At 48.8% G+C, this 25,756-nt stretch overlaps 1 protein-coding gene across 3 annotated transcripts in view; it reads left to right on the forward strand.

Moving 5' to 3' along the window:
* The window catches only part of Usp10 (ubiquitin specific peptidase 10), a 41,730-nt gene that overhangs the window by 11,338 nt on the left and 4,636 nt on the right, over nucleotides 1-25,756 (forward strand). Inside the window, exons 2-10 of one of the 3 annotated variants that reach the window (NM_001434519.1) lie at nucleotides 6,512-6,580; nucleotides 9,650-9,707; nucleotides 12,522-13,556; nucleotides 18,863-18,954; nucleotides 19,476-19,585; nucleotides 20,209-20,264; nucleotides 20,449-20,552; nucleotides 21,646-21,745; nucleotides 23,212-23,389. In NM_001434519.1, the coding sequence (NP_001421448.1) occupies nucleotides 6,512-6,580; nucleotides 9,650-9,707; nucleotides 12,522-13,556; nucleotides 18,863-18,954; nucleotides 19,476-19,585; nucleotides 20,209-20,264; nucleotides 20,449-20,552; nucleotides 21,646-21,745; nucleotides 23,212-23,389 (1,802 nt within the window). Of the gene's footprint in view, nucleotides 1-6,511; nucleotides 6,581-9,649; nucleotides 9,708-12,521; nucleotides 14,893-18,862; nucleotides 18,955-19,475; nucleotides 19,586-20,208; nucleotides 20,265-20,448; nucleotides 20,553-21,645; nucleotides 21,746-23,211; nucleotides 23,390-25,756 lie in introns of those variants that run through there. The other 2 variants (NM_001034146.2, NM_001434520.1) reach the window with 2 other exon arrangements.

Raw genomic sequence — 25,756 nt, forward strand, 5'->3', positions numbered from 1 at the left:
TTCATTTTTGTTTTTGAGACAGGGTTTCTTTCTGTATAGTGTAAAATTTTTTCTTTCTCTCTCTTTTTTAAACAGTTACTTATTTTGTAGCAGGGTGGTCAAAGGACAACGTTGAGAGCCGGCTCTTTCCCTCATTAGAAAGTTAAGATTGAACTCAGGTTGTCTGGCTTGGCAGTAAGCACCTTACCTGCTGAAGCCTTTGCCAGCCCTACCTACTGGGGAGATTCTATACTGGCCTTCTTAAGGTGGGAAGATGTGTGTGCTTCTTAATCAGCTGTTCTAGATTCTTGGGAGTGTTTAAACCAACCTTTGGGGAAGCCAGTGGCCTGCAGGTTTATTGATGGGACGTCCTTCCTGGCTGTTGACCTTCAACTGTTGAGGCTTTGTTGGTTTGGTTCTAGCAGTTCCATCAATGGGGATTCCTGTAGGCCACCTGCAAGCTTCTGCTTGTGCAGAATTAAAACAGTAGTTAGTTGGTGAGGTCTTGGCCTAGGGCTGTAGGGATTTCAAGGAGAGCAGGCCGTTACAGTGAAGTGGCAGACAGCCCTGTGTGAGCTATAGTCCTGTATCGTACATGTGCCCGTAACTCTCAAGAGTTAGAGAATACTTTCTGTCCCAGAGCTCCCACTGTCCGAGGCAAGTAGCATCTGCTGGTGAGTGCGCAGCTTCAGCCCTGTCCTGGGACTGCACCTGCTGTCCTTTTATACATGTGTCTCATTCCCCCTTTCTCTAAAGACTGGCCTAAGGTGTCTTTGGCAATAGGAAAGTAGGTGGGACTTGCTTCCTGCTCTGTCCAGTTGCGTTTGTTAGCAGTTCTAGGCTGATGAGTGTACTTTATGAGCGAGCATCCATTGCTGTGCCGCAGACAGGACTGCTAACAGTGAGCTTTTGTTAAATGAATCATGGCTTCTAATTCTGAGATTGCATCTGTAGCAACAACTTAGCTCAAATTTTCAATGAAAGTAGCCAGCCTGCTGAAAGCCTGACAAGACTTTAGTAGGAATAAAATATGCAGACAAAGTAAAGTAGACAACGAACTGAAACACCACTTTCCGAGAGGCTCTGTAATGCTAATGGCTTTGTTCTCTGGTGCCCTGAGCTCTTCCCAGGGAAGCAAAGCAGGATTACTGCAGCTCAGTCAGGGAAATGACATTGCACAGCCATTGAGGGTTGTGATGTCCTGAGTCTTCAGTATCAAGTATCCTCAGTCTCACACAGTTCATCATGAGGAGCTGTATGATATAACGGTGTGAATACTGTGATATCAGTGAGACTCCTGGTTTGCATGGCCTGAGTAGTGTCACCTTCAGGTATCCCCAAGCCATCACACCACTCTGCAGAGTGTGGTTTGTGTAGTGTGACTGTTATTGAAGTCAGTTAGCATCGACCTTGAACTGTAGCAACCAATGCTTTACACCTCAGTCTGGGGCTCATTACCACAGCACTGTGTGGGACAGTGGTATGACACTCTTCCTAAGGAATACATACAGCCACCACCATGCTCAATTCTGAACAGTCCGCTGTCCCCTAGAAGCCTACAGTTTTCTCTGTGCTACTCCCTTCCTTCCCCGGAGAAGCCTGCCTGCCTATTCCCACACGCCATGAGAGTGGAGCTTCAGGCAGTAGCCTTACTTACTGTCTGACTTCTTCAGGTTTAGTTTTTATTTTTCTCATACAGTCTATTTTGATGTTTTTCTCCTCCCAGAATCTCCCCAATCCTCTACCTACCCTACATCATGTTCTCTCCTTTTCTCCCACCCCCAAACAAAAAGCTAGTAAGACAAAAACACAATCAACCAAACAGTCAGAGCTTGTTCTATGGTGGCCAAGTCTGCCTGGGCACAGGCCTGAAGATGGACTGTAGTTGACAGACACAATGACACTCCATGGAGAAAGTGACTTCCCCTTCCCCAGTGGGTATCTGTTGGCAAATGGCTGCTTGGTTAGGGTGGGGCTTAGCATCTTCTTCCTCTTCTCTAAGAGGCTTTTTCCTGTCTAGCCCTGGTTTGTCCTGGAGTTTCCTCTGTAAACCAGACTGGCCTCAAACTCAGATCCACCTTCTGCCTCCTGAGTGTGAGCCACTCTGTTGTCCAGCTGACTTTTTTTTTTTTTTTTTTTTTTAAAGATCTATCCATTATGTATACAGTATTCTGCCTGCATATGTGGCTGTGTGCCAGAAGAGGGCACCAGATCCCACCACAGGTGGTTGTGAGCCACCACGTGGCTGCTGGGACCCGAACTCAGGACCCCCGGAAGAGCAGCCAGCGCCCCCAACCGCCGAGCCATCTCCCCAGCCCCCAGCTGACTTTTTTAATATAACTTTTATAATTTTTATTATGTTCATTGGTTTTCGTCTGCATGTATATCTGTGTGAGGGTGTCAGAAGCCCTGGAACTGGAGTTACTATAGACACGTGTGAGCTGCCATGTGGATGCTGGGAATTGAACCTGGGTCCTTTGGAAGAATCAATGCTTTTAACAGTTGAATCATCTCTCCAACCTCCCTCATTTATCTGTTTGTTTTGAGACAAGGTTTCTCTTTGTACACCAGGCAGGCATCTCAGACCTGTCTACCTCTGTCTCCCAGTGCTGGGTGTGTCTCTGTGCCCGGTTTACTTCCCCTTTTCAATGCTGGCTTCTCTTACACTTTAGTGTTGAGCAGCTAGGTATTGGTGTGATGCGTCCAGGTCCATGCTTCCCTCCTTTCTTGGTTTTGCTTGTGTTGTTTTGTGTTTGCCATGCTTGGCACAGGATAGAGTCTCACAAATGCCAGGCAAACCACCCCAGTCCCACCTAGTCAGACCCAGGAGCTCTTGTGGTTGCTGAGGAGTCTGGAGCTTTGTGAGTGAGCTCATCCTCTGCAGAGAGAAGGAAGGTTTTGCTCCCTCATAGCATCTGTTGCTTCAAAGGATGGCCCAGACCTCCTAGGTAGAAAGGCTGGTGGCATTTGTCTCCTGTGTTGGCTGTGACAAGGTCCTTCAGCCTGCTCCCATAGATGTGCACTGCAGTGGGAGACTAAGTGCTTACCTATCTCCCTTGAAATGAGAATTACTGAACAGAGCAAAGCATTAGCTGACTACTTATTTCAGAGCCGCTTCTCATATCACCAGGAGCCTTTTCAAAAGGTAAGGAGCATTCATTTAGGGTAGCAGACATATTCAGTTGGATTTCTAGAGATGAAATCTTTGGAAGCTTAGGGTCTGAGAATGCTGTGCTCCAGCGCCCCCTAGTGTCACGCAGCAGTGGCAGTCCTCAGTCCTGCAATACTGGTCTGCACTCCTGCAGGTGAGCCTAGGCCATTTTCCCACCTTCCATGGGAAGAGACCGCTTTTGAGCAGGATGCCTTGTCTTTGTCTTTCTTCCCGTTCTTTTCTTTTCTTTCTTTTCTTTTCTTTCTTTTCTTTTTTTTTTTTTTTTGGTTCTTTTTTTCGGAGCTGGGGACCGAACCCAGGGCCTTGCGCTTCCTAGGTAAGCGCTCTACCACTGAGCTAAATCCCCAGCCCTTTTTTTTTTTTTAAAGATTTATTTATTATGTATATAGCATATATGCCTGCAGGCCAGAAGAGGGCATCGGATCCCACTACAGATGGTTGTGAGCGGCCATGTGGTTGCTGGGATTTGAACTCAGGACCTCTGGAAGAGCAGTCAGTGCTCTTCACCACTGAGCCATCTCTCCAGCCTGAAATCTGTTCTTTTTTTTTTTTTTTTTTTTTTTTTTTTGTTCTTTTTTTCGGAGCTGGGGACCGAACCCAGGGCCTTGTGCTTCCTAGGTAAGCGCTCTACCACTGAGCTAAATCCCCAGCCCCCTGAAATCTGTTCTTTATACCATATTTTTTTTTCTTTGTATTTTGATTTTTGAGATGTGGTCTCCACACATCCTTGGCTGTACTAGAAGTCACTCTGTAGTGACTGTAGGCTGACCTCAAACTCCTAGAGATCCACCTGCCTCTGCTTCTCAGCCCTATACTGACATCTTATAATTAGTTTCTATTTTGCCTGCATGTATGTCTGTGCATGCCTGGTGCCCATGGAGGCCAGAAGAATGTAATGAAACTGGAGACAGACAGTCGTGGGACATCATGCAGACATTGGGAATTGAACCTAGGTTCTCTTCAGGAGTAGCCGGTCTTAGCCGCGGAACCATCTCTCCAGCTCCTAGTCAGTTTGTTGAATAGAACATGATTTAAAATAATACACCCTGATAACACTCCCCTCCAGCTGTCCCCCTCTATAGATCTCGGTCAGACCTGGATAAGTTATGGGTCCAGAGTTTCTAAACTCTGTGTGCATTTTTATTTCTCATCACGTGGGTGTGGGTGTGGGTGGGTGGGGCTTCTTTGTTCAGCTTTACGTGGCTGTCTTCTTGTCTGTCTTTAACAGGCCTGGATTAAAGGCAAATAAATTTGTAAGAAAAACACTCTAGCAGACTTTTTCAAGTGGCCCAGGACAAATAGTGAACTAAGTGTAAGTACCAGGAGAGATTCTCACTGGGTTCTCCACCCAGTCCTTCCTCCAGGAAGGAGCCCGAATTCTGCGATCCAGACTGGAAGGCACGTGAACCTGGTTCCTCCTTCTCTGTTTGCACATTTCCCAAGATTTAGCCCTTACCGAATTAACCAGCCCTTTAAAAAAGTTGACTGTATGTGAACAAATTAGAAAATGTGTTTCTAAGTGTAGTTTAAATGAACGTTTCTGAGCTAGAGAGGTGGTTCAGTGGTTAGCGCTCTTGCCACTGTTCTGGGCTTAGCTCCCAGCACCACATCAGGCAACTTAGACACCCATAGCTTGAACACGTCACATTGATTTGATTCTCATCCATACATACCTTTCGTCCATTGTGAGTCTATAGTCCTCCCTACTCCTGAGGATCCATGGGGAGGTGGGCGTGGGATGGCTTTCTGAGAGTTGCTCCCCTTGAGATTGAATTGTGGTCTCTTTAGTGTCTGAGGTTCATGGACTTCTACTTCTGTATCCATCCCTGTCTGTCACCATAGTTCATTTAATGGGATTTACAAACTTCACATAGATGTCAGGATGTCCTAACCAATGATGACATTCAACCCAGACTTGTGTGCGCTTTACAACTATCCACTGCATCCATGGCCCTCAAGAATGTTAAGTATACTTTGTACATTTGAGTAAAAAATTGATGGGATGCAATTCGGTGGAAATAAGAGCTTAGCATTTTTTCTTGAATTTTCAAAACCGCCTGCTTGCCACTAAACACCAGTTGAGATTTTTAACAATTAATTTGAATTTAGTCTGGTTTTCACACCATTCATTCTGTTCTCTGAGAAAATAGTTCTTACTGTGGTTCTTCTGTTTCATTTTCACATACTGTGCTGTGAGTGATATTAATGTAAGCTTTCTCATGCTGTGAGCAGTTGGCTAATGTTGCAGTGGGTAAGAGGCTGTTCTAAAGCATTTCATGAGAAAACTAAACCATGTGGAATCTCAGTGTTTCCACCATGACAGCAGTCCACTGTCTTCTTGTAGACTTGGTCCAGGATATGTGTGCACTACATGAGGGGACAGTTTTGTCCTCAGGGTTTGCTGTGGTTTTAGTAGACGCAGCTCAGTAGCTCAGGGTGGTCTCCTTGTTACTCTTCCCAAAAGTGCTTTTTGCATAGTAAGAATAATATCTACCTACTTAGTTATACAAGGCAAGATTGTAAACTTCCTGCAAGTCAAAGCCACTTTGAGCTAGATTTTAAGCTGCAATAGAACTGAAGTTACAGCTCTGCTTGTCTTCAGGACCCAGTCCTGAGTCTTAACATGTATGTTGCTGGCTGGCTGCCTGCCTGCCGGCTGCCAATGGACTGACTGACTGACTAACATGAGTGAGTGAGTGACTGAATGAATGAATGAATGAATGAATGAACAAATGAATGCTGTGGACATTTCATAGTGACACTTGTTAGTGGCAGACTTCTTGGAAACTCCTCAGAGCTGGCAGCCATGAGGAGTCACCTGTGCTGTACTAGATCTGTGAGTGAAGTCACATCCAGCACTATGAAGCTAGAAGACGGTGTCTGAGTCCTGTTCTGGTCTGTGGTTATAATAAACGACACATTGTCTCCTAATGTTAGGGTTGCCGACATTTCCCCGTGAATTTTCCTATCCTTTGGTGGGGAAAAAAGAAATGGAAGTAGTCGGTAACCTGACTCTGCAGGAAGCTAAAGGGAGGTGAGAAGGTGAACCAGGAAGTTCCCCAAAGGCAGGAACCTACATGCTCAGGGACCACACTTGGCTCGCTTCAAAAGGTTTTTCAACCTTGTTCTTGGACAATTTACAGAAAAAGCTGGTTGAAGTTTTTCTTGTATGTCATGGGAAAATACCGCCTGCCCTGGGAACCTTCGCTTACAGAGGAAAAGCCCTGTGTCTCTTACTTGAAAAGGATGTGAAAAATTCTAGTATAAATGTTTTTGAAGACAAACACTATAAAATATGTGGCTTTAAAAAGATAAGTCATGTGTATATTATATGTAATCAAGTGTTCTTATTGTTTTCAGTATATTTTTGGCGATTTCAGCCCTGATGAATTCAATCAGTTTTTTGTGACTCCCCGCTCTTCAGTCGAGGTAAGAAAAATTGTCATGAACGTATTTGTAGAGGTGATTGACAGTTCATTTTTATTTTAGTTAAGAGTTCTTACTCATAGATGAGTATAGATTACACCAGGAGTGTGCTGGGCCGGCTCGCTGGCTCTTGTATTTATTTGCTTTAGACTTCAAAGAAGTAAGTATACTCTCTCTCTCTCTCTCTCTCTCTCACTCTCACTCTCACTCTCTCTCACACACACACTCACACACACACACACTCTCTCTCTCTCACATTCTCTCTCACACACAACAGATTTACTCACACACACTCTCTCATACACACACACACACACACACACACACACACACACACACACACACACACACGACCCCTCTCTGTTCCTGCCGCTTCCCCAGCGGTAGCACTGCTGGGTGGATGGGTGGACAGCGTTCTGTCCACTGGGCGTGTTGAGTGCTGTGCAGCCCGTGTGTTCTCCGCGCTTATGCTCGGACATTCTTTGTTTTTGTTATTATTTGTTAATTACTTTAAAGACTATTTGTTTTATGTGTAAGAGAACTGTGCCTGTTATGTATGTAACTTGCATGCCTGGTGTCCATAGAGGTTGCAAGAGACAGCAGACCCTGGAACTAGAGTTAGGGGTGCTTGTGAGCCAGTGTTGTGAGTGCTGGGAACTAAACTCGGGCCTCTGTAAGAGCAGTGAGTGCCGAGCCGCTCTCTGGCCCATCTTCTGACTTTCACTGCATAGCACAGTCTATCACACACACATGTTTGCGACAGTGTATTTGTGTGTGTTTATTTCTAGGGTCATCCTGGTTGGCTTAATGGGTTTCTGAGGGAGTCTGTTGTGGTGTCTCACATCTATGGCCTTCTACCCCACAGATCCCTCTCCCACCTTGTTTATGAAGGTCACTGTGACTAGGAACTTAAGTAGATCAGGTTGGCCTTGAACTCATAGAGAGCCACCTGCCTCTGCCTCCCAAATGCTGGGATTAAAGTGCACCACTACAACCAGCTGTAACATTTAATTTTAATTATGTGTGTGTGTGTCTGAGTGTGTGTGGACATAGAAGGCAACTTGCTGGCTTTCTTCTGCTGTGTGAGTGCCAGGGATGGTAGCCATCTAGCCAGTCTAAAGTAAATAAACCAGTGTGTGCTGGGCTGGTGGTACAGGTACACACTTTTGTCCCAAGCAGATGCAGGTGAATGTCTGTGTGCACGAGGGCGGGCGTGATGGGAGTCCACTTGTGGAGACCAAACAGGACTACTTTGTGAAGTCAGTTGCAGGGACTAAACTCGGGTTGCTAGACTTGTTCAGTAACCTTTTTATCTGCTGAGCCATCTCACCAGACCCCAAAGTAAAATGCCTTAAATATCCTCACTGAAAATGGTCGTAAGGCGGGAGAGATGGCTCTGAGAACTTCAGTCTTCAGGACCCACATGGTGTCATGAGAGATCTGACCCTCAAACCCCAAGTAGTGGTTAAATGAAAATGTAAAAGACACTTAAATGAAATTGTCATATTGCCCCAGTGATGAGAACATTTAGCCTGACTTCCTACTCTGCTGTCTCAGGAACCCCTTCCTGAGGTCTTGACCAGGAGTGTTAGGAGCCCTTGGCCAGTTGTGTACGTGGCTGGTGCCATTAACATGTTTTGCTGGAGGCTGGCTGGCAGTTTTGAGAAGAGCTGCTTAGCCGCTTGCTTTACAAAGTCTGATGGTGGGGGGTCTTGGTGGCTTGTGTTGATCTGACCTTCCACTGAGGTCCCAGGGGATTATCCTCTCTGTCTCTGTCCTGAACCTGTCTGCCTTTTCTACTTCGCAGAGAGCCATCTCTGCACATTACAAGTGAAGATGTTAACCACACTGATGTGAAACTTTGACAGTGAGGCAGTGTGGATTCCTGGGTGCTTTACCTTCCCAGTGGGTGTGGGCACCATTGTTCGTCCACCTAGGCTGTCCCTTCTGCAATCAGAAGGTTTCTTTCCCAGTTATGGTGATGCTCGCTTGTGTGAATGGATTTGATTTATAACACCTTTTTAGGCATCCGGATTATATACATTTCTCAGTGGCCTCCCTAGTTTCATTTGCAGAGCAGACATTCTCTCTGTAAGGGTGTCTTCCCCTTCTTTTGTGACCTAGAGACAGGACTTGGTTGATGTTGCTGCACCACACTGCTTCAGTGTGCTGTCAGCGATGGCGTGGGGAAGAGTTTCTCTGTGTGTCAAGGTGCTAAGTCCTGGGCTGCCAGGTCCTGAGTGGTTGGGCTCCTTCCAGCCACTGTGCCTGTGTCTTTTCCTGCTGTTTGCTGTTGCCATCTGGGGAGAGATCCTAGCACTTTATCTTGGGGAAGTAGACTTACCTCGCTATGACTGCTGTATCCGTTGGGTAGGGTTCATTGGAGACATGAGCCTAGGAGGCCACAGTCACAGTGGTTGTCATGGGCACCAGCTAGAGCCACCTGAAGCTGGTGTACTTTGTCCTGGACTTCAGTGACCAGACAGATGCTGCAGCACGGTGGTGTTCGGGGCTTTGTTCTGTCAGCTGACTCACTTCTCAGACAACCCTAAAACCTAAATAAATATGGAATTAAGTGAAATTGTAGGAAGACGTATTTGAGAGGCTCAATACTTTCCAGGTTTTCACAAAGTGGCCAGACCTATGTTTCCTCCCTCCCTCCCTTCCTTCCTTCTTTCCTAACAAGGAAGGTGACTTTAAACCATTAACTCATTTGCTTGGGACACTGTAGTAAGAAGACAGCCAAGGGTTGGGGATTTAGCTCAGCGGTAGAGCACTTGCCTAGCAAGCGCAAGGCCCTGGGTTCGGTCCCCAGCACCGGAAAAAAAAAAAAAAAAAAGAAGACAGCCAAGGGCAGGAAGGGTTTCACGGCAGCCTGGCGGATCACACACTAGGTATTTGCAGCAAATAATTGAAGCGTTCCTGCACTGCCTGATTCCGACTTTAGAGAACCTGTGTGTTTCTGGGAAAGGGATGCCATAGACGTTGCTGTCATGGGCGTAAAGGACGTGTCGAGTTGATGCTGTGGACTCTGTTATTTGTTCAGATTTGTCTTCTGGTTTCTCTTTGCAGCTCCCTCCATACAGTGGGACTCAGTGTGGCATTCAGGCTGAAGAGGAACTTCTGGACGGTGAGCCGGGCCACATGTACTGGGTGGGCAGGGAGGCTGTCAGCATGGCCTCCATTGGGTCACCTTTTTTTAACCTAACCTTTTATTAATTCATTTATTTGGGGGAAGACTATGATGTGCGAGGATATTAGTGTGTCCTTTGTATGTGGAGGTCAGAGGTGGGGATTGGACTGAGGTCGTTGGACAGCTGAGCTGTTTCCCTGATCTGTCCATGCCGTGTCCCATCTTCTCTGTAGCTTAGCAGCTTAGGTTGGTGATCTTAGCTCAGCCTCCCTGGAACCACAATATCAAGCTGCAGTCAGCATTTCACTGGAGCTTGAAGCTTCTGCTCACCTAACTACTGTCGTAGAGTTTCCATTTCGGAAAGAGACACCATGACCAAGGCAGCTCTTATAAGGACAACATTTAATTGGGGCAGGCTTACAGAACAGGTTCTGGGGTTCAGTCCGTAATCATCATGGTGGGAAGCAGGGCAGCGTCCAGGCAGGCACGGCGCTGGGAAGCTGAGAGTTCTGTAGTTGTTCTGAAGCAGGCAGGACAAGACTGTTGTGCAAGCAGCTAGGAGGCCTCAAAAGCCCACATCTGCCGTGACAGACTTCCTCTACCAAGGCTGCACCTACTCCACAGGGCCCTGCCCTGTGGGCCAAGTGTATTCATGCCAACCACCCAGACACTCAGATCGACAGTGCGTGCTTGCTTGCTTTTTTTTTTTTTTTTAAAGATTTATTTATTTATTCCATGTATGTGAGTGCACTGTCACTGTCTTTGAACAGACCAGAAGAGGGCATCGGATCCCATTACAGATGGTTGTGAGCCACCATGTGGTTGCTGGGAATTGAACTCAGGTCCTTTGGAAGAGCAGTCAGTGCTCTTAACCGCTGAGCCATCTCTCCAGCCCCAACAGTGTGCTTTCAACTTTGTGCCATGCTCCTGAACCCTGGGCATGGTGAGTTGTGGTCAGGAGAGAGGTGCTCCAGTCTGTAGTTCAGCAGGCCCTGGTGTGGGTGTCGCTCTCTACATGGCTGTGCCAGGTCCAGGGCCTGTGGAGCTGTTGTAGCAGTTGGTGTTCATGTCTGTTCCACTGCCTGGTCTCTGGCGTGAGCCCTGTTTGACTGATGGCAGAGGGCAGTTGGTGTTTATCACGGTGCAGCAGTGTTTGTTGCTGAGGTGGGTTTCACACTTCTCAGCTATGCAGTCATCGCAGGCCCAAATGATAGTTAGGATTGTTTCAGCTTCTTGGCTTTCAAGAAAAAAAGGTTTGTTTTGTTTTAAAGAACCAGGGATTAGATTCCATGCTGAGCTAGCATGTCAGACCTGTGATAGGGACTTAATTATAGCTCAGGCTGGTGTATGAACTAGAAAAGACTAAGGCAGCCACCATCTCCGAAAGTGAGAGGGAATGAATGCTAGCAGCGTGCAGTTGACTGTGATGGGACATCTGAAGGGACGGGGCACGCTTGGTACAGTTAACAAAGTGAACACAGTTGTCGAAGGGAACTGCTCTTTAATCTGCTGCTGTCCAACTCCACATGTGGGTCCCTGGGCATGTGTGTGCCTTGTGCATGTCTATGCTCATCCTGTGGTGGTCAGTCATTCCCCTGTGGTGAGACATCCAGGCTCTTAGTGCCCGTTTGCACAGTTAGTTGGCACAACCACTTAAAGTCTCTTTTCTTCTAAAATCTGTAGTTTTTGTTTTCTCTCTTTAGAGCAGTAGTTCTCAACCTGTGGGTCGGGGCCCTGTATGGGGTTGAGTGACAACCGCACAGGTCACACCAGCTATTTACACTGTGATTTAAAACAGTAACAAAATTGCAGTTATGAAGTTGCACCAAAATAATTTTACATTTGGGGATAAACCCAGTATGAGGAACTGTATTGAAGGTCACAGCATCAGGAAGGTTGAACCACTGCTCTAGCGGCTTCCATAGTCTGCCTCCCTTGAGACGGCCCAGAAGTGATTGACAGGGACCACATCCATTTCTGAATGTCTGTCACTGCCTGATGTCTATTTAGAATGCTGTGGCCCTTCATCATGTATCTGAATGACTAAGAACCTTCTTCTTGTCTGCCTCCCATCAGAGCCCACATTTCCTCTGCCCAGGCATAGAGGGGCATGAGGATTTCGAGGAGGGGCGAGATCTCCTATGTAGTCCAGGCTGGGACTTGGGCTTCTTATACCTCAGCTTTGCATGCTGGGATTATAGGTGTGGGCCAGCATCTATCTATCCATCCATCCATCCATCCATCCATCTATCTATCATTTATCATCTATCTCTGCCTCTCTCCCTCTCTCCCTCTCTCCCTCTCTCCCTCCCTCCCTCCCTCTCCCCCTTTGGCTGCCTGTCTCTTCTTACTTAAACAAACAAACAAATCAAGATGCAAGTGACTCCAGACAAGTGTGCTGTCTGCGCTGAGCTAGTGTCTGAGGAACATTTCTAAGCCACTGAATGCTTATGTGTTGATTTTGTGCAGCGAAGCTGCCAGAGGCCACCATGGAATAGAGGGTGACCTTGAATTCCTAATTCTACCTCCGCCACTCCAGGCCTGGAACAACATGCCCCAGTAATTTTTAATTTAATTTCTACCCTCTGTTTTTTAAACTCTTTCTTAGTTACCCAGATCTCCAAGGATAAGGATAGGCTTCTATTTTTATACACCCAATGCGGTCTTGTTTTATACATGTGGTTTTCAACAAATTAGGCTAAAGCCTGTCATAGCCCTGTTAGACAATAAAACCAAGTATCACCTCCCAAAGGGACCATGGTTTGGATACTATGTAGCTTGGACAGGCACTGACTGATCATCTCTTCTCAGCAGGACAAGAACATCAGAGGATTGAGTTTGGTGTAGACGAAGTCATCGAACCCAGTGATGGTCTGCAGAGAGCCCCTAGCTACAGTATTTCAAGCACCTTGAACCCTCAGGCACCTGAATTTATCCTTGGTTGTCCAACTTCCAAGAAGACCCCTGATGACATAGAAAAAGACGAGACCTACAGCTCCATTGATCAGTACCCGGCCTCAGCCTTGGCTCTGGAAAGCAGCTCTAACGCAGAGGCCGAGACCTTGGAGAATGACAGTGGCGCTGGTGGTCTTGGTCAGAGGGAGCGGAAGAAGAAGAAGAAGCGGCCCCCTGGGTACTACAGTTATCTGAAAGATGGTAGTGAAGAGGGTGCTTCCCCGGCCGCCCTTGTCAACGGCCATGCCACGTCAGTGGGCACGAACAGCGAGGGTGTGGAGGATCCTGAGTTCATGGTGGACATGCTTCCTTCAGTCATGCCCAGGACTTGTGACAGCCCTCAGAACCCCATGGACTTAATCAGTGACCCTGTCCCTGATAGTCCTTTCCCCAGGACACTAGGTGGTGATGCCAGGACTGCAGGACTGCCTGAGGGCTGCCGTGAAACTGACTTTGAGCAGCCCTGCCTCCCTACAGACAACCTGCTAAGGACAGCTGTGACGCAGCCCAACGCTGGCGCCGACACTACTGAGAACCTCGCAGTTGCTAATGGAAAAATACTTGAATCCTTGGGCGAGGGCACTGCTGCTGCCAATGGGGTAGAGCTGCACACTGATGAGAGTGCAGACTTGGACCCTGCGAAGCCTGAGAGCCAGTCACCTCCTGCCGAAAGTGCGCTCTCTGTCTCTGGCGCCATTTCCATTAGCCAACCTGCAAAGTCCTGGGCTAGCCTCTTTCATGATTCTAAGCCTTCTTCCTCCTCACCCGTGGCGTATGTGGAAACTAAGTGTTCCCCCCCTGTCCCGTCCCCCCTGGCCTCTGAAAAACAGATGGAAGTCAAAGAAGGGCTTGTTCCCGTGTCAGAGGACCCCGTAGCCATAAAGATTGCAGGTACAGTTAACTGACAGGCTGAGTGGGCAGGGGAGCAGTCTGTTGGTGCCAGCGGGTAGTAGCCGACCTGTATGGAAACAAGCAGTGAAGGACTTGTGTGTGCTAACAACGTTGCCCAGTAGTCAAATAGCAGGTGTAGGGAGGAAGATGGAGGAGAGGCCATGCCTTTATGTAAGCAGGGAAAGCCCATGTCTCTTACGACTTTGTTGACAGACAGACTTCATGTCCATGTTAGTGCTATAGTGTGGTCATGTGTGACAAACCTGCCCTGTGCTGTAGCCAGGCTGTCCCTCAGGTCTGATGAGCCTCCTCAGTTCTTCCACTCACTGTGTATCTACAGAAAAAGGTGCTCTAGAAATATGCCGCCCCCTCTTTATCTCCCTTAGTGATTGTGGGTTCAGTGATGGGTTTCATCATTCAATATTGTACATTATTTATTACATCATATCATATATTATCGTAATTATGTCAGAATTATAGCACCAAAGTAAGGGTAGGAGTCAGGCAGGCACTGGATGCGGGTGCAGAAGCGGGTCCTCGGGTCCCAGCTCCTGAGACGGCTGCAGTGAGCCCTTGGAGTGCTCAGCGCTCCCGCAGATGTAAGGGGCAGATCCTCGTGATGGTTGGGGTTGACAAATAGAGGCTTTTAATCACGTCGGAGACACAGGACGTGTGATTGCGCCTCTCGGGAGGCTGAGGCAGGGAGTGGCAGTTTGAAGCCAAGCCGGCTTCAGTAGCAGTGCTGTCTCAAAGAAGCCGAAACAGAGGTGGCAGCACTTTATTCTGTATGTGCGATGATACTGTTCTGAGTATTTTAGTGTTCTGGGGTCCCTTCGAATGAGAAAGTTGATGAAATTTTTATTTTTATTATTTTGGGCTTCTCTGTATGCCGTGTTTGTAGTTGGTACAGCATCTTGTCAAAGCAGCCCAGGCTGGTCTTGTACTTGTTTTAGCCCAAGCTACCTTCAGAGCGGCTTCTTCCCTGCTCTACCTCCTGAGTGCTGGGATCACCAGGTGCACCACTGAACTCGCTCTGTGGAGAACATTATTTATTATTTTAACTTTTTATGTATATGGGTCTTTTGCCTTCATGTATGTCTAGGCAACACTGTGCGCTTGTTCCAGCAGATACCAGAAGAAATCCCCTCACACTAGAGTTGCAGTCTGTTGTAAACCCTGTGGGTGTTGGAAGTCTCACCGGCTCTGGGGTGGTAGCTGGCGGTGTCACCTGCTGAGGATTGTAGCTTTCGAGGAAACGATCTCCTTCTGCACACCCCACCCCAGCACTTTTTTTTTCTTCTTTTTTTTAATTTTAATTAAAAACTTATTTTATTTTATGTGTGTTTTGCCTGCATGTGCGCCATGTGGGTGCTGGGAATTGAACCCACATCTACAAGAGCAACAAGTGCACTTAGCCTCTGAGCCATCTCTCCAGCCCACTTTTTTTTTTTTTTTCAGTTTTACTTTGTCTCCTGCTTTTCACAATTGTAAAGTTTTCCTGCTAGCCTCCCCAGTGCTGGTTGCTCCATCCCCTGTCTGATTTCTTGAATAGATATGGGATATATTTCTTCTAGAATATATTTGTTGCAGGACTGGGAGATGGCTCAGTATGCGAGAGCACTTGTTTTGCAAGCCAGAGGATCTGAGTTTGAATCTCCATCATACATGTCAACAAGCTGTGACCTGTAGCTGTCATTAGGGTCAGAGACAAGGACATTCTGGGAGATGCTGGGAGGCAACCTAATCTAGAGGTGGCTTTCTCTGACGTCTGTGCCAGCCAGGGAATTCCTAACAGCAAAAGACGTATTGGCCTTTTGGGGGTGATGGACTCAAGACAGTGTTTCTTTGTGTGGCCTTAGCTGTCCTGGAACTCTCTATAGACCAGGCTGGCCTCAAATTCAGAGATCCTCCTGCCTCTGCCTCCGTCTGTCGTGTGCTGGACTGAAGGCGTGCCCACTGCTGCCCACCTATACTGGCCATAGTGGGGCAACTGAGTCAGGAGGACAGTGGAAGGGAACACAAGAGTCGTGGAACTGGTATCTGCTGGCTGGAGAGGAACGCACATCACCCTCAGAGTAAATGAGCTTGCAGGATGCTCAAGACTGACTGCTGTGGGGACCCCCACAGGCAGCCAGCAGGACTGGGGCCCCAGACAAAGGCATGGAGAGTCCTCTTGAAGTACCAGCGTTAGGGTCTTGTTTTCAAAGAACTTAGAACATGAGGCCCTAAGGTGCTGAGCCATTTCCCTAGCCCCAAGAGAATAGGATAATCTTTAGGGAAGAAGAAAAAATCGAAGTATCTCTTCTATGCCTGTCTTTTTAAAGACTTACCCTGCCCCTGAGCACTGTCTGCTGCACGCATTGTCCTGTAGTCCAGGTCTGCTTGCCTGCAGGTGTTGGACAAACCACTGGGTGGCGCTAAGAGACAGGCTTGCTATCTTGGGAGGAAAATGGGAACTGCTTTTTGACCTGCTGACTCTTCCAGGGAAGGACCATGTAGAAACCAGCTCTTAACATGCGGTTTCTTCATTGGAAAGGAACGATCGTAGTTGGTTCAGATGGATTGCAGTCTCAGGTCTGCAGGGCTCTGCCGACTGTAGGAACCCCCAGGCTGCTGAGGTCGCTCTGGTCCACAGAAGCTTGTTCTAGGGCTTAGCACAGCCAGCTTACCCAGGTCCCTTCTTGAAAAGGAATTAGCTCTGTCATACGTGGCGCCGGGTTCTTTACACTGATGCGGTACACAGAGAACACGAGTCATATGGCGTGTTTTCTTTAGTGTATGTGTGGACGGGTTGTGTGCATGCTTGCTAGAGGCACCTATCTGGTGGGGTCAGAGGTCAGGTTTTGGGGAGCTGGACCTATTTTGTTTTTAACGCAGTGTCTTTCATGTCTGCTGCTTCACTACACACTCTGCCCAGGTCAGGTGCCCACGGGTCTGGGGAAATGCTCATCTCAGCCTGTGGTCTCCATAGGAATGCTGGGATTTGTTTGAAGCAGGCTCTCTCTCTGTAGCCCTGGAACTAACTTGCCGTGTAGTGATCATGAACTCCTGATACCCACTGGCCTCTGCCTCCCCAGCGCTGGGATTACAGGCGAGCATCATCACGTGCTTCTCCCGCTCTTTAAAAATGTGGATTTCCTGGTTCACTTTTTTTTTCTTTTTCGGAGCTGGGGACCAAACCCAGGGCCTTGTGCTTGCTAGGCAAGCGCTCTACCACTGAGCTAAACCCCCAACCCCCTGGTTCACTTTTCTGACGTGGGGATTTGAACTCAGGCCTCTGGGTTTGCGCCCTCTTCTTTGCCGCCCCCCCACCCCACCCCCCGCGCGCTGTTCATAGTTGAGGCTGCTCAGAACAGTGGGTATAAGAGGAGGGAAGGTTCAGGTGGATCTCTATGCCTGTCCCCTGTTGGTTTTTCCCACTTCCTCCAGTGCCTGTGCCAAAGCAGGTGTGAATGTCATGGCATCCCATTCCTTCCACCTTCAGCCAACCCAAGAAGGCTTTGCCTCTCACACCAGCAGGAAGACAGAATCCCCCCACCCCCAACCCCCATGTGGCCCTAAGTTCTGGGCCAGGCCTCCCACTGAGCAGTGTGCACTAGCTTCCACTCTTAACCCAGACCCCTGGCTTCATATCGATAACATTAGTGTGTACTTTGCACTCTGTACACAGGGCACCATGACCGTGGGGGTATTAGGAATGTGGTATGCCGAAGCCTATGTGTAAGTCAGGATTCACAGTGTTCATGCAATCCTGTCTGTTCCTCCTGGCAGACAGACCTTCCCCTCACTGCCTGTCTTCTGACGTGTGTACTTTGTCCCATCTGTAGCTGCTCTCTCGGTATGTCTGCAGACCTCGACTGCGTGAAGCACACTCCCCAGACCCTCTTCAACTGAACTTGCAGTGTGTGGTGGGCGCTGTCAGCTGGGACAGTGAGCCCTTTGTTACTTGTCTGTGAGCTGGCCTAGGGCAGGGCTAGTTGTAGCCTTCTGTACACACAGGGCACATTAGCTGTTCATCCAGAGGTCAGCTATGGCTGGAAGACCAAGCTTCTAATCATGTAATAGCTTACAATTGATTGCCGCTGTGACCTGTGGCATTGTTCTGAGGGTGTGCGTGCGTGCGTGCGTGCGTGCGTGTGTTTGGAGGTCACTGGGATCATGGCTGTACTGTGGATCTGTGTGTAGCCCAAGAACAAGTGGGAGGGGGGAAGCGAGCGCCTCCTTACAGAAAAGATATTTAAGAACATTGCTTCCTTGGATTTATTTGTTCCCTCTGTGCTTGCAAGCATGTTTGTGTGTATGAATGTGTTGTGCTTGTCAGGTCAGATACTGAAAGTTGGTCCTGTTTCCACCACTAGGGGCTGTAAGTCAGATCATCAGGTCTGGCAGCAAGTGCCCGGAACTGCATAGCCACCTCAGTAGTCTGTGACGAGAAGTTGCATTAGAGCCCACTGCGCAGTGGAGAGGAAAGAGCCAGCCAGGGATCCACAGCTGCATCTGGCCCAGGGCTGGGACTAAGTTTTCTCATCTGTAATATGGGCGCCTTTTTGGCAAAGTTACTATGGAGTTGAATGATAACAGGCAGCTCCAGGATTGGTGGAGGATGATCTATATGCCTTTTACTTAGAGGATAGCAAGCTTGACACTACTCTCACTGGATGCGTTCTGGAGCCTAAAATGGTTTATTTTCTCAAAGGACGAGCCTTATAAAATCACTCACTGTGCTTCCACAGCTCATGGTTTTCTTAAAACTGGAAAGAGTGGTTTCAGGGGTGAGTGTTAGGAGAGAGACCCCGCTTCTGAATGGAATGTGGAGTTAGTGTGCAGAACAAATGAATCGCCAATCTCACCTTTGATGGGCTCTCACCTCCAGTGGGAACCGTGACCAGCAGGAGCCACTGTCACTTACTATATGGCCATCGAGCGCCTACTGTGATCTGCTGGGTCTCCTGTGAGCCCGGGAGGCACACTCATGTCCACGGTTCTTTGAAACTGGTACCCGGGAGATTTGCTGCTGGTGGGGCATGCTGTCAGTCTTGGTGGGGAAGCCAGTGTCTTCCACATCTGCTCTCTGCTAGCGGTTGTGTCAGTGTTTCTGTCCTGGAGTTTCCTAGCAAGCTGAGAAGATAAGTAAACATTCAGAGGAAAATGTATCTAGAAAAGACAATCCGTTTAGTCTCAAAGCTGGTGCTGAGCCAAGTGAAGGGCTTCGGAGGACGCGCTCTCCTGAAGGAGTCTCATGGATTCTGGTGCTGCTGGCCGCAGTGTTGCTAATGTCTTCGTTTGCTTCTTCTTCACTCTTACAGAGTTATTGGAGACTGTAACCCTAGTACATAAGCCAGTGTCATTGCAACCCCGTGGGCTGATCAATAAAGGAAACTGGTGCTACATTAATGCCGTATCCTTCCTGGCTGCCTACCCCTGCCCGGTCACCACACAAGCTCTCCTCTCCGGGTGTATTTGACCTACTGCAGTGTCCATAGGGCTGCTGGCCTGGACTCTGAACACGGAGACTGGGCCATGACTTGGTCTGCCTACCTCATAGTCGGTGGTACTCTGGAGCCCCTCCGCCCCCTGTCCGAGGATTGATCTGTTGACTTGTGAGGGACAGAATTGGGCATGTTCTGTTCTCATTGGAGTGGTCGTAGACAGTAGGACAGAATGACCACGGAGAACTGGGGGCTCTGCTCTAACTCATGGGAGCATTTTGCTCAGCTAAGTTCATGAACGTCATGCCGGCCGACAGGAACCTTACATGGCCGTTAGTTTATTAGTGAGCAGCTGTCTTATTTGGTTTATCCTCTTTGTGTTTACATATCCAAGTAGTCGGGTGTCCTTGGCTTATCTCGTTTATGTGCCTTTAGAAAAGTTTGCTGTGTCTGTTTCATTTCCTTTACACTTCCTTACTGCGACATTTAGACCCTGCAGGCATTGGTGGCTTGCCCTCCGATGTATCACCTGATGAAGTTCATTCCTCTGTACTCAAAAGTGCAAAGGCCGTGCACGTCCACGCCCATGATAGATAGCTTGTAAGTAAGGTGCTCACATGTGTCGGTGGTTGGGGGCTTTGCCTGTGGTGATGGGAACTGGAGCAGCTTGGCCAAGTACGTGCTCCCGGGGCTGAGCCCAGCTCTCAGTTCCTGACTTGCTACAGATGACTGCTCGAATATCTGCCCGCCCTGCTTTTAAGTGGATGTGTATGAGTGTTGTGCCTGCATATATGTAAGTGCCCCGCACGTGTGCAGTGCCCATGGCGGTCAGAAGACTTTGGATCTCCTGGACCTGGAGTTACAGCTAGTTGTGAGCTGCCGCTGGGTGTTGAGAACTGAACCCTAGCCCCTCGCAAGAGCAGTGAGTGCTCTGAACCACCAAGCCACTCCTCCAGCCTCTGGAATTCTCCTTTAAAGGAAGATGCTGTTGGGATTTTCTATGGAAGTTAAACTGGGCTGTAACTGGAGAGTGTGCTTCTCTATCCTTCAGATTCAGTAGGAAACCTTCCTTGTACCATTTAGCAACTTAAAATGCCATTGGAAATAATATGTGTAGACTTTAATATAAGAGCCCCTGGGTGCTGTTACATTGGCTGGTTAATGTGCTGCCGTGCCCAGGCCCGCCTCTAACGTGTGCTCTGCTTCACTCTTTCTCCACTTAGTGTTCGGCTCATGAACGAGTTTACTAATATGCCAGTACCTCCCAAACCCCGCCAAGGTGAGTGGGCGTGCACAGCTGGGACACCTTGTCAGTGGGAGCGTGGGTGGAGGAACCCGGGTCTTCATTGGAAAGAAAGTGTCTATTTAAATCTAGGTGTTTTCCCCGTGTGCTGGGAGTTTGGGTGGCTTTGTTCTCCCTTATGCTGTCTTTTTAGTTACCAAATATTCTGTTTTTCTTGCAGCTCTTGGGGATAAAATCGTGAGAGATATCCGCCCAGGAGCTGCCTTTGAACCCACATACATTTATCGACTCCTGACAGTCATCAAGTCGAGCCTGTCTGAAAAGGTCTGGGGTGCTCTGTGGTAGCGATAGAAACTGCTCCCAGATCTGGGAGAGGGCACATGCTGGGAGTTCTGGAGCATAGGGGGCTAAGGCAAGAGGATCTCTGAATTCAAGCCCAGCCTGGGCTACAGAGCAAGTTGCAGATGAGCCTGAGGCACCGTTGTTTGCGTGTGCTCCGTGCTGTAACTTGTTGGTGTAAGGACTAGGTGGAGTCACTGGGTGGCTTAGTGTGCTCTGATTGCCTACATTTAATGGCATTGAGTACCAAGGATTGAGTTTCACCAGCTCTGCCAGCCTGTGAATCCACCACTAGTGAGCAGAGCCTGGCTTCTCAGTCTGTTCCTCAATGCTGTGCTGCTCTTGGGCAGGGGGGAGATTCCCAGTCCTGGAGTCAGCCTTCACCTTAGTCACGCTCAGGCCACAGAGACGATTCCGTCAGCTTGGCTATTGCCTCTTGTTTTTTCCTAAAATACAAGTTATTAAGGGCAGGTCAGCAGGCGAGCCAGGAGGCCTTACAATGCCCCAGATGGCTTTGCGGGTGGAGAGAGTGTCTAGGTCAGCTGAGTACTTGGAGCCCTGTACTCAGGGCTTGGGTCCTCTCCCGTGGTTCCTGCCCAGAGTGTGAATGCTGTGAGGGATGACAGTGTGAGTGCGGATGGTGACTCAGGTTGTGTTGGGAAGTGGCCTTCAATGTCTTATTTATGGTGTATTTTTAAAGCATTTAAAAAATCACCCATCTATCCATCCATCCATCCATCCATCCATCCATCCATCCATCCATCCATCCATCCATCCTGAGACAGTGTCTCACTTTGCAGCCCTGACTGGGCTAGAACTAACTATGTAGCCCAGGCTGACCTGGAACTCACAGAGATTCCTCTGCCTCTGCTTCCCAAATGCTGAGAACAACTGTGCCTGGCCTTTTTTTTTTTTAAAACTAAAGTAATTTCTATGCTTAGGAATTCAGCTACAAAAATAAAGGACAGAACATTTTTGCATGCGCTGGTCTGGAACGTTCGTCAGAGGTGTAGGTTCTGGGGCTTCTACGGGCCTCACTCCAGCCATTTGGAATTAATGTGACCATGTCTGTCCTCAGGGCCGACAGGAGGACGCCGAGGAGTACCTAGGCTTCATCCTCAATGGACTCCACGAGGAGATGCTGAGCCTGAAGAAGCTTCTCTCACCCACGCACGAAAGTAGGTTCTTCTGTGTGAGACTGTTTGCCTGAGAGCGGCTTAAAGGTCGCGTGTCCATGCTACACGGGCGCGCGCACACACTCACACCCGTGCACAGGCATGCGCGCACACACACACACGCATACACCGATAGCACTTAGCTACGTAGATAAGCAGCTACTTCCCGTTACCCAGCACAGTAGTGAGAAAGAGGCTCGGATTCCTGAGCTGTATCCCCTCGTGCAGCTTTGCTCCAGTTTTTACTTGAGAGAGAGGTTGAGGCCGTGGAAGGGTTTGCTCTGGCTTGGGTTCCGGAGGGGTAGCACCCCTTGCAGTGGATGGCATTGTGGCAAGCTAAATGACCACATTTCACCCACACACGGGGAGCAGAGGGGGGACAGAGAATAGAGCCAGGCCCTAAGCCCTCAGAACCAAGCCCCCTGTAATGTACTTCCCCAGCCTCTACTACTAAAGGCTCCATATCCTTCCTTCCTAGACAGTGCCACCAAGTGTTGAGCTCCAGAGCCCTTGGTCATTTCACATTCAAATGCCAGCGGCGACACAGGAAAACACAACACAGGGCTGGAGGCCCTGTGGGCACAGGCTCACTCCGGGGTACCCGCTTGTCTTAGGGGTGGGAAGTTGGAGGAAGCAGTTGAGATTTTGTCCTGTGCTGAGAGCGTCCTCTGAGGATGAAGCGTCTCACCCCGTGTCACTTTTACTACAGAGTGTCTTCAAATTTTTCCAGTTGTCCAAAGAATGTGAATGCCTCTGGTTTTTGAAACAAGGTCTTTCTCTGATGCTCTGGCTGGCCCAGAACTCTCTGTGCCCTGCCGCACTTGGCATTTCCAGAGCTTGGTGTCTGAGCATGGCTACCACACAGTGCTCACTGCAGCCCAGTGTCCAGAGTGGCTGGCTGCTTTAATTGCTTACCGTGACTTTAAGTGTAGAGCATAACTAGATCTTTTTATGTGTGTGGTTTTCTAGACAGGGTTTCTCTCTAGCCCTGGTTGTCCTGGAACTCACTCTGTAGACCAGGCTGGCCTTGAACTCACAGATCTGCCAGCCTCTGCCTCCCAAGTGCTAGGATTAAAGGTATGGGCCACCACTGCTTGACAACCTGTTTTGGTTTTGGGGTGTTTGTTTGCTTTTTGCATTTTTGTTGTTGTTATTTTGGTTCTTTTAGAGTGTGTGTGTGTGTGTGTGTGTGTGTGTGTGTGTACACGTATGTGTGTACACGTATGTATGTATACGTACGTATACTGGAGAGGGTGACAAGGTCAGGACAGTTTGTAGGAGGAGTCAGTTCTCTTCTTCATGTGGTCCCAGGAATCAAACTCACCTGTCAGGTCTGGAGAGCATGGCTTCGCCGGCTGAGCCTCTCAGCGGATCCTCATGAATCTGTTTAGCCAGTTCTCACAGAATTGCACTTGCTTGGATATTTTGTTTCTGAGGAAAGCTGACTCAGCAGATCCTCTTCTTTTCAGAGCACTCTGTTTCTAATGGGCCCGGAAGCCACTTGATAGAGGATGAGGAGCTGGAAGACACAGGCGAGGGCAGTGAGGACGAGTGGGAGCAAGTGGGTCCCAAGAACAAGACGTCTGTCACCCGGCAGGCGGATTTCGTTCAGACGCCTATCACTGGCATTTTCGGTGGACACATCAGGTTTGTGCTTTTCCATGTTCTCAAGGTGTGTGTGTGTGTGTGTGTGTGTGTGTGTGTGTGTGTGTGTGTGTGTGTGAGAGAGAGAGAGAGAGTGTGAGTGTCTGTATCCTTCCTCCTGCCATCTGCTTTGCCTGGCTTTCATTCGCTCTTCCTCAGGCCTGGCTCTCAGGGGCTGTGTGCCTCAGTGCCCCCAAGGGTGCTGGCCCATCACTTGAAGTCAGGAAGCCAAACTGACTTGATTGTTCTGGTAACAGAGACTCCTGTCCGACTGGAGGCATTGTATCACTGTACTTTTTATTAAGTGCATGTGTTAAAGTCTATAGAAGGATGTTATGCACACAGGTAGTGGAGTGTTGGCCATGGAAAACTGGTCAGCACAGAAACCCCGCTTCCATGGTGCCCCTCTCCCTGTCAGATGAAAGCAGCCGTGCTCTGCCCCTCCCCCCACCTCCGTATACCCGCGTACCCCGAGGGCTGATGCTTTGTGCCCTGTGTCCTGGACCTCCTGTTTTCTTCCCCCACATCACTGTGGTGACTTTGCTTTTAAATCTATAGCAGCGTGAGCACACATGGCTGTCCTGTGTCCAGCTCTGTTCATTTAGTATGATGTCTTCCAAGTCCATCCCTGTTCTGACGAATGTTAGGATCTCCTCTTCCAAGACTGAGTAATATTCCGTTACATATTCCCACCTAAGTGGCTTTATCCATGTGCTTTTTGATGGACACATAGACTGTTTATCTAGGAAATAACTGAATGGGTGAGACGGAATAGAGGCCAGAGCCTCATGAGCTAGAATGTGACAGGATCGGAGGGAGACACTGGCCCAGGAGGACATGTGACCTGGGGTCCTTCAGACAGCTTTCTGCTCGTTCATGACATCCTTCTGAAAGACTTTAGAGTTACTTCAGAAGCCCCGAGTTATCGTCTAAAGATGAGTCAGTGGGCTTCAATGGGTGCGATCTCCTGGATGCTGTATTGGAAACCAGTCTCTTCTCAGGCATCCAGTGCCAAATGAGTGAGTCCACTCAGTAGCAGACTGAGCTCCTTTCAGCAGAGTCTGCACTCCCTGCCTCAGAAGCTTCTCTTTGCTTCTGTGGCCCCCATGGGGAGGGCTGAGGACCCAGCTGAGCCACGCTGACATGGCACAGGCCCCCTTTTCCTCTGGTGTTCTTCATGGGGCTAATGGATCTGGTATGGTCTAGGAATCCCTGCCTACACGTCGCCACTGTGACTCATCTTGGCAGACACAGCCCCCCTGAGTCGAGCCACGGTGGAGGAATAAATAGGCAGGTCGGTGAGCAACAGAGGAACGAAGCTACCCTCTGCTGCTCTTGCCATCCAGCCCCGAGTTAGGAGTCAGGGCAGTGAGGGACAGCAGACTACAGGCTGCCACAGCACACTGCACTAAGGGGCAACATGGGCTGTTTCCCTAAGGGTGACAGCAGAGAAGAAGCCAGGCTGCCCTTCTCACCTCAGCCTCTGTGCTGGCCCTGGCTTCAGTAGCTTCCGTGAGGTTTTTCTGGTCAACTTCATGGTTTTTTCAAAGAACAAAAGCAGAGATAAGAAATTATTATTTTCATTTTATTCAGGGTCTCATGTATGCCAGACTGTCCTTACACTCAACGGTAGGTGTGGCCACAGCCAAGGATGATTTTGAGAATTTTAGTCATCCTTGCTCTCCCACCTCCCAAGTGCTGGGATTACAGGGGCATGCAGCCTACCCTAGCTTATGAGGTGCTGAGGTTAGAACCCAGCATCATGGGCACCAGCAAGCACGGTCCATCCCAGCAGCACCCTGGGCCTAGGCAAGGAGTTCTTTCCAGTTTTGTTTTGTTTATCTAAGGCAAGGTCTCTACTGCCCGTGTTGGCCTAAACTCATGGCAGTCCTCCTGCTTCAGCCTTCTGAGCACCCAGCTAATGAGGACTTCGGATGACCTGATGACTTGAACTGCATTTCAGACAGAATTAGAGTCTTCATTCTGACCAGGGACGGCCCCAAGTCACTGTCTTTCTGCAGTTTTTAGTTTCCCTAGAGAGACCCTTTTTTGGGGGGAGGGGGTGGTCCTTTTCTGATGAATGAAAGGTTTTGGAGTCAAGAGGGTCTTGATTTCTGCACTTACTTTTTTTTTTTTTTTTTTTTAAGATGGTTCCTCTGTGTAGCTCTGGTTGTCCTGGAACTCACTCTGTAGACAAGGCTGACCTTGAACTCAGAGATCTGTCCGCCTCTACTGCCCCAGGGCTGGGATCGGAGGAGTGCGCCACCCCACCCTGCTTTAATTTCATTGATGCTGTTCAACTTCCTTTTGGGAACCCTAGGAGTGTCAGTCATTGCCTGGCACTCTGGAGGAAGGCTGGGGCATTGGACT

The sequence above is a fragment of the Rattus norvegicus genome, chromosome 19 (assembly GCF_021556685.1).
Source record: "Rattus norvegicus strain SHRSP/BbbUtx chromosome 19, alternate assembly SHRSP_T2T, whole genome shotgun sequence".
NCBI classification, from domain to species: Eukaryota; Metazoa; Chordata; class Mammalia; order Rodentia; family Muridae; genus Rattus; species Rattus norvegicus.